This window comes from Barbatula barbatula, assembly GCF_947034865.1.
Source record: "Barbatula barbatula genome assembly, chromosome: 3".
In the NCBI taxonomy this organism is placed as follows: Eukaryota; Metazoa; Chordata; class Actinopteri; order Cypriniformes; family Nemacheilidae; genus Barbatula; species Barbatula barbatula.
In genome coordinates, this window is record NC_136764.1 from 746,185 (window position 1) to 754,241 (window position 8,057).

An 8,057-nucleotide genomic window follows, 5' to 3' on the forward strand; every position below is an offset into this window, starting at 1 on the left:
CTTGAGGATGAATAAATGAAAGCATTTCATTTTTGACGTGACTTGTGTTTTATTGTAGTTTTGTATGATGGCAATGCATTTGTTTTTGGTTTAGCTTTTTGCCATGTTTTCTTTTCATCTTAATATCATGATTTTTTGTATTATTCTTTACTTTTCTTGTTAACAGTAATTAACTGGTAACCTTTTGGTTTTATACAGTATACAGTTCAGTTTTATACACTCCCATTGAAACACAGTAGAATGTTCGAGAAACATTGTTCAGAATCAAGATTCAATCTTTTTACAAACGTTTTACTGAGGTTTACTTTACCTTTTTATGGACATATTTTTTCTGTTGTTTTATAATGATAGTGAAAATAAAGTATGGGGTGAGGTTTGTCTCCTGTGAATGACCCGGTCAGCTAATCCTGTATTCAGCGCGTGAGACGTGTTGTCTGTTCTTCTGTGAATTTTCGCTCTGGTGAATGTCGTGATTCAGTTGCTCTGTGCACTCGTAATGGATGGCGGGTAATATTTTTGCAATGTGTTGCAGAGAGAAAGGCAGAAGAGACGGGGGGATGGTGGGCCGAATTATTGATCTCTCATACGTGCAGCGGCAGGCAAACATGTGAATGATAAAGAGAGAAAGAGAGAGAGAGACCCAGCGGCTGTAACTCGCTGTAACTACAGCATAGCAGACTGAGATTTCAACATGACCACGAATCCTTAACATCTGCTGATTTTCATAAGGCACCTTTTAAAGGGACAATTCATCCAAAAATGTATAAATGTCTTTGTTCTGCTAAACACAAATGGAGATATTTGGAAGAATGTCGGTAACAAGACAGATCTCATCCCTCATTGACCATAGTATTCTTTTCCTCACAATGGCATTAAACGGGCGACGAGATCTTTTTGGATGCTGACATTCTTCCAAATATTGACATGTGTGTTTAGCAGAACAAATTGATTTATACAGGTATGGAATTCATTCTCATTTTTGGGTGAACCACATTCAGTCTGGACATCTGAACATGAGATTAATTTTAGTGCTTTAAATATATTGAATTTCTCAAGGCAGGTGAACTAATTGTTAGTATTTAGTTTAATTGGCGAATGTGGTCATGTGTATATTTGGAATATACAACAAAACAAAATAGCCAAGCATTCATGTTTGTACGAAATGAGACATTTGTTGTGCTGTTATGTCTTGATATCAGAGCTATGATTCAGAGCGTATTTGTGCCATACATCTGTTTTGCACGTCAACTTGTCAACCTGATGTTTTAGTAGATTTAATGTAAGTGTGTATCCTGACATTTAACAATCCTTTTAGTGAATAAAAGAGCTTCGGATCGAGTTTGATCATTGTGATGTGATTTTGTAGTGATAAACAGCTTCTTTAAGAAATATTTTTCATAACGATAATTGTCTGTTCAGTTACTACTTGACTCCAGTAATTTAATTTCATGTAAAAGTTACATATATATCGCCTTAATCTGTTCACATGTGCTGGAGAATGAAAAGAGAAACTAGTTGTATCAGACTGTTCCGATGAACAAAAAGATATTTGGAAAAGTGTTAGCTGACAGCTGACATTTCTGGCACATCATTGACATAGTCGGAGAAAATATTATTAGGATAATTTCTTTGTTCTGTTGACACAAGAATTTGAAGAATTAGGAACGCAACAAGGCTCTGGGCCACCATGTCATTTAGACTTTTCTTCCAATGTAGTTAATGATGCCCCAGAAATTTCAGTTGCTAACATTTTCCAAATATCTTTTCTTTTTTTTTTAACAGGACAAAGAAATGTATACGGATTTGGATCAACTCAATTTGCTTTTTTGTGTCTTTAATGCAGAATATTGAACGTCACACTCTTTGTCTTTTGCTTTCAATGGGCTTTGTTTAACAGAAATGATTCAGTCAGTCATTTTAACACATCTAGACTTCAGTGTTTGATTGTGATGAAGGTGTTTTTAAAAGTTGACCACTGGATATAATAAAGGTCATTCAGTTAAGTATGCATAAAAAAAGTTATGTTTACATTGCTATTTAAAGTTTCCGTGAACCGGAAGTTACAATAGTTTTTACTCGTATTTTGACGCATTTCCGAGTGAAATTGAATTTCTAATGAGGAGAATAGTGGGCTTGGCTTTCGTCTTTCTCTGCGATTTGATAGGATGTATTAAAACAGCCGTTGCTTTTCTAAATGGAACTGGCAGAAAACTGACAGTTGAGGGGAGGAGTTAACGGATGCCCCGCCCAAGCCGTCTAACATACCTCATTTAAGATGGACAGTCATTACAGGAAGGAAGATTTTAACTGAAGATTTTGAGCACACATGAATTTTAAAAGGAGGATGACCCACATTGTTATTAAACGGTTAACTCAATTATGACTATAAGGATAATAATCACAATACAGTTATGGAAATGTTCGTAATGAATATAAAAATGCACTATCAATGTTGTTAGTCCACGTTTGACCTAAAATGACTGAAACACAATGACCTCTGCTTGTTGTTGTATTGAGCATGTCTGCCTTTGTTAGTTTGGATTACATACACATTTGCAGCATACACTTACAAAAAAGGATTTCTCATTTTGTCTGGTTTGTAGTTTCTCTCCGTCCGGTCTCAGTCACGTCTTGCTGTGTGTGTGTTTGTGTATTCTGGTGGATGACACACGAGTGTTTTTCAGGAGGCTCTAGATACACTCTCCGTAATCTCAGAGCTTAGTTCAACTCTCTTCACTCTTCACATGTTATTAAACAGACTCTTATACGGCAAAAATTCACTCATAGTGTCTGTAAAAAGGCCTATTAGAAGCGGCTTATTATAAATAGAGGTTTTCACAGCACAAGATGGATTTACTCAAGCCCTCGATATCAATATCTTTTCACTTGTAAAGTCAGTTTTATGATCTCAACATTCAGCATGTAAACAGTCTAAACCAGTATTTGTGATGCGCTGAAACAGGTCTGCATGCAGGAAGTACTTTTTTTCCATCAACATTCTCAGAATACCCATTATAACTAGATTTCATGAAGGGAAACCGTGAAACCTCCCATCAACGAATCCAAGAGAATTATGTAAAGTATCATTGTCAATATGAAATATTTCAAGAAAACTATTTCAGTAATACATTTGAGAAAGTGTTCATATATAATAATAATCTGATATTCTTGGTTTATTGACGCTCATGTGCACAAAACATTTGTGTACATTTACATTTATTCATTTTCTGATGTTTTTTCAAAGCAAACTAAAGAGCAGTAGTGATAAATTAAGAGAACAACACTGGTCCGAAAAGTGCATCACAAATTTCTAATGAGAGCTCAAATAATAGAAGGATATGAAATTGATCTGAATCATCTTAAACTATATGAATATATAAATGACTGTCAATCAAAAAGGGAATTAAAACGGGTGTCATGTATGAATGTTGTTGCTATGGTAATCTGACTCTCTTGTGTTTTCAGACTGCAGACCGACCAATGAAGTTAAAGCAGAGCATCACCACACACCGACACATCTGAACCAGAGGAAAGCGCATGAAGATCATCAAACAATGAGTCACTGGCTCTTAACGATCATTATTGAATTCATCAAGACTCAACACACGCTGCTTTTTTAATTTCTCAGTCGTTGCTTTTTTATAGATCAGGAGACGTGACAGATTTCCGAATGATTTCTGACTTAAGAATCAAGTCTCAGATGTGTCTCGTAATTCTTTTCTCTTTAAGAAACAGAGACGATGTCAATGGTGGACATACTGTTGGATAGGGGTGTAACGATACGCTCGCAGTTCAGTACGATACCGGACACTGGGTTTACAATTGCATCAAAATATGACACTCAAATGACAGATTAACTATTTTCAGTAACATTAATGCTTTACAACATTTTTAGGTTTAAGTGAGTGGAAAAAAAGGAAACATGCCAACAACGAGAAGCAAAAGAACAAGGAGGCACGTGTTTTTGTACTATTTCTTATTTTTAGTGTTTGGTAAAATTCTGTATTTGGTTTTTACAAATTCAGTTTTTGTCAACTGGCCTAAAGTTGGCTTGACGTTGGCGTTCTTGAATTTAGGGACCGTCTCCAAAGTTATATTCACATTTAAACACGTTTGCATTTAAAGGGAGTGACTGTAATATATGTAAATATTGCTTTGTATTTCAAACCCAACCACTATATAGGTTCATACAAAATATAGATGATTATTTTAAGCTCAATAGTATTTACAAGCCCAAAACCAACTGCAGTGTTCATGTGAGTCTCAGCTATAATGCACACCGCATTTGGTTTGTCATAATAATATGTAATTTAATAATAATATGTGTTTTCGTATGCTTAGTTATCATGCTTTATTTGTGTTAATCACTCATTGATAAGTAATAACACACCACATTTGTGTGTTATGTGTTTTTATTGTTATACAGCTAGATGGTTCCAGAGCCATTTTAATTTATAATTAATTTGACAGTTTAATGTTTTTTTGGCCTTCAGTCTTTATCCGTTTAAGTGTGTTAAGTGATTTATTATTTGTAATTCTTATAGTTTACAGTTGTTTGTATCTAATCTGAACTATTATAACAATAGAGCCCCTTACAGAAGTTTGCTTAGGGCCCCGAAATCATTTTACATAGAAACATTTTACATTATTCAGATTTTTTAAGTTCTCCAAATATCCTTTTTGGGCAAACTATCCCTTTAAGTCACTTTTTACTCATTACTGATGAGAGAGAGAGATAGAGATAGAGATATGTATAGAGAGAGAGAGAGAGAGAGAGAGAGACAGACAGAGAGAGAGAGAGAGAGAGAGAGAGAGAGAGAGAGACAGACAGAAAGAGAGAGAGAAATGTCTTAGTTGTGGTGAGGAGCAATTAATCACAGTTGCCAAGTGACCCATTAGACATTCAGATTCACACAGATTGGACGTGTGTCCCTGTGCAGGTCACTAATGTCGCCCTCTCTAACCACACACAGACACTTTGACTGTCTCGGGGGTCCAGTTCCTCACAAGCCCACAGAAACCAAAAAGAGAATTCCTATTGATTAATACACTCATACATTTCAAATATCAATGTGGTGAATAGAGATGACTGAGTATTTACAGCTATAACCACAGATTGGCTTCATTCATTCACTTCATCATCTGTTTTAGTTTTTTCTCAAGTGTGATTAACAGGTTTAACATTTTTACTGCCGGTTTAAGAAGCGACCTCTTAAACAAACTAAAACGAGATGGGCCTCTCGCACCAACACACCATTAATTGTGTACAAATAACTTTATGATGTAAACATTTCCGGAGGACCCTTAAAGTGAACACTGGTAAAGTGAAAGGTGCTGCAAGTGGTTCTTCGTGGCCATATGGTGTAGAATCATTTTGGTTTCTTAAAAAAACTTTCAGTCGGCTGTTCTTAAAAGAAACGTTTCTTACTTTTTTTTACAGTCTAAAGAACTGGAAGGTTTTGATGGCAGATTCCTATGGACCCATACAGACAGAAATGGCTTTTTATGTTGAGCACCTTTATTTTGAAGAGTGTAAAAACGCCAGAGCATCAAAACACATGGCCTTGTTATAAATCGTATAAAATGCGTTTCAGGACTAACCAATGAACGTGTGTTCTGATGTGTGGCTTCAATCTGAACACACACTGATGTGTAGAACTGGATCTTGACAGTATTCACTTTTACACACACCTATTCTGGATTATTTATACCGTTTTGCTTTCAGTCATAATTAATGATTTCATCTGCGCCCTCGTGAATGCGTAAAATCCAAATGCAGCCCGCGTCACACGTGCATGAATATGAGAGCATCGTCAGGTTTTTAAAAACAAAGCGCGATAAATTAAACGTCAGCGTGGTTAGCTGCCTCTCACTTCCCAATCGACCATTGATCCGTGCGCTCCAGTTAAAAGGGAAGCTGGGAAACTGCGCTATCGATCAGGTGGAGGTCACGCTCCCTATTGCGCGCACACTCCGCTTATTTGCGCCGCGGCTTTCTGAACCCCAGAGAGGGTCGCGGGGTATCAAACGGGCCCTAAGGACGAAAAGATATGAACACACGAATGTGACCATTTACCAGGAAACCTGCGAGCACTGATCTCCCATCTGTCGTCGGTCTATCCCTTTATCAGCCTGTGACAGCAAATCGTTCTTTAAATGTTTGATGGTCATCCAGTCCGCAAGACATCCACACTCTTAAAAACCAAGCGTCACCCTTATGAGGAATGTTTCCAAGTGGCACAGGATTCACTTTCTATGGCCTGCGACAACAGCGCAACCATTTGGGCCTTTAATAGCTTTTTGGTTTTTCATAAAGAATGTTAAACGTGCAAGTGGAAATAACCTTCTAAACATAAAAATAAAATTCCGGAATTACGGTTAAAAATAGTTAGTGATAAAATTAAAACAAATAAAGATATTTTAATATTGACCATCCCCTTTTGTGTGTGTGTGTGTGTGTGGCCGAAAAGAACGATATTGTGCAAAGTGCCCTGAAAATCCACGTTGGATACTCTTATTCAATGAAAATGGATAAATAAATGTTACCACTTGATGGGTCTTTCTTCACAAAACTGCCACAAAAAAATATTTTCCCTTATTTTGTTCCGTTAGATTTCCTGACGCTGATGTGAGTGCGCAGCTCGACAGAGTTTATGTCGCTTATTTTATATGTAAACTTTTCTCTTTTTATTTTGTAGGCTTTAGTACATGCACACCTAAAACAAGATGTGATTTAAATGTGATTTCACAAGCGCCTCTTGTGCCAATAGTGTAATAGTCAGTTTAGCGTTTTATGAATGTCAAATATGCGACTAACCTGCAAGTCTTAACGCAGACATCCTTTGGAACTCTGGTTCCTGTAACCATTTCCACATCCGCCTGAAGGTCTCGCGGCCCGACTTGAGTTTACTCCAAGGCTTGGGGTTGCGCAGGAGGTCCGACAGCGTTCCCTGGGACCGACACAAGATCCTTTGGGCAAAAATGGCTTGAGGTATGCTGTATCGCTTCAGCTCCGCCGTGATCCTCTGCGCCACCTCCTTCGTGTTGATCTCCTCCACCTGCCCCGAAGCACCGCTCTGCCCGGCCCCGTGCCTCTCTCTTTCGGACAGCATGGATCCGTTTGCTTGCGAGTGCAGGTGGCTGTGGGGGTGCATGCCGTTGAGGTTGGAGATCATGCCGTGCCCGTGGCCCCCTAAACTCCGAGCGAGATGCTCCTCGCTCCGCGAAAGCATCGCCGCGTGCGACTCGAAGCCTCCCGGCGAGAGCATCTTGTCGTTGGGCAGGTGCGCGCCGGGCCCGTACGCCGAAAGCGCCTGCTGGGAATTGTGCAGGGAACCGAGGCCGTTGGAGAGCGGGGACAACGGCTGGCCCATACCGGACATGTCTTTGGGATAGTGGCCGTATAAGTTGCCCATGGAGGCCAGACCGCGATCGTCCCGCATGAGCGTAAAGCTTCCGCTGACGTTGCCGGTGGCGAGGCGCTGGTGCGCGGCGTGGTGATGCGGGTGATGGTGCCCATGGTGGAACTTGTCGGAGACCGTGGAGATCGGCGGCAGGTGTTGAAGAGGGGTGAGGGTGGTGTACGTGTTGGACAAACTCATTCCCGACTCGCACATGGTCATGGCCGGGTGTATGTGACCGGACAGTGCGGGGTCGCTCCGGTACTCACCGGCGCCTTCCAGGATCGAAGCCATGCTGGACACCATCGCCGAACGACCGTGAGATACCAAGTTCCGATGGGAGGCCGATGACGGTCTGCCGTGAGAGGAGTTCATCAGGTCCCCCGCCTGCGAGTGCGAAACGCTGTGCATGTTTCCAATGTTTCCGATGTTTTCCATCGTGAGTTCCATTTTGAAAGGGAAGGTCGCTTCCCGCCCGCTCCTGCTCGCAGAGCTCCAGAAAAGATCTTATTTTCTCAAAAACGATTTTAAAACCAATCCATCGATTTCGAAGAGTCTTCGGTCAGTCCGACATGATGTGCTGATGCTTTTATCCTGGGTTAAATCACGCGTGCTCACTCTTTCACACGGAGCGCTCAGTGCGTGTCTGTGGTTTAT

At 39.9% G+C, this 8,057-nt stretch overlaps 1 protein-coding gene across 1 annotated transcript in view; it reads right to left on the reverse strand.

Annotated features, from left to right (window-relative positions):
* The window catches only part of onecut3b (one cut homeobox 3b), a gene marked incomplete at both ends in the record, with an annotated part of 18,621 nt that extends 10,771 nt beyond the window's left edge, over positions 1 to 7,850 (reverse strand). Inside the window, one exon of the mRNA XM_079451985.1 lies at positions 6,818 to 7,850. Coding sequence (XP_079308111.1) covers positions 6,818 to 7,850 — 1,033 coding nt within the window. The remainder of the gene's footprint in view (positions 1 to 6,817) is intronic.
* Positions 7,851 to 8,057: the final 207 nt, after the last annotated feature.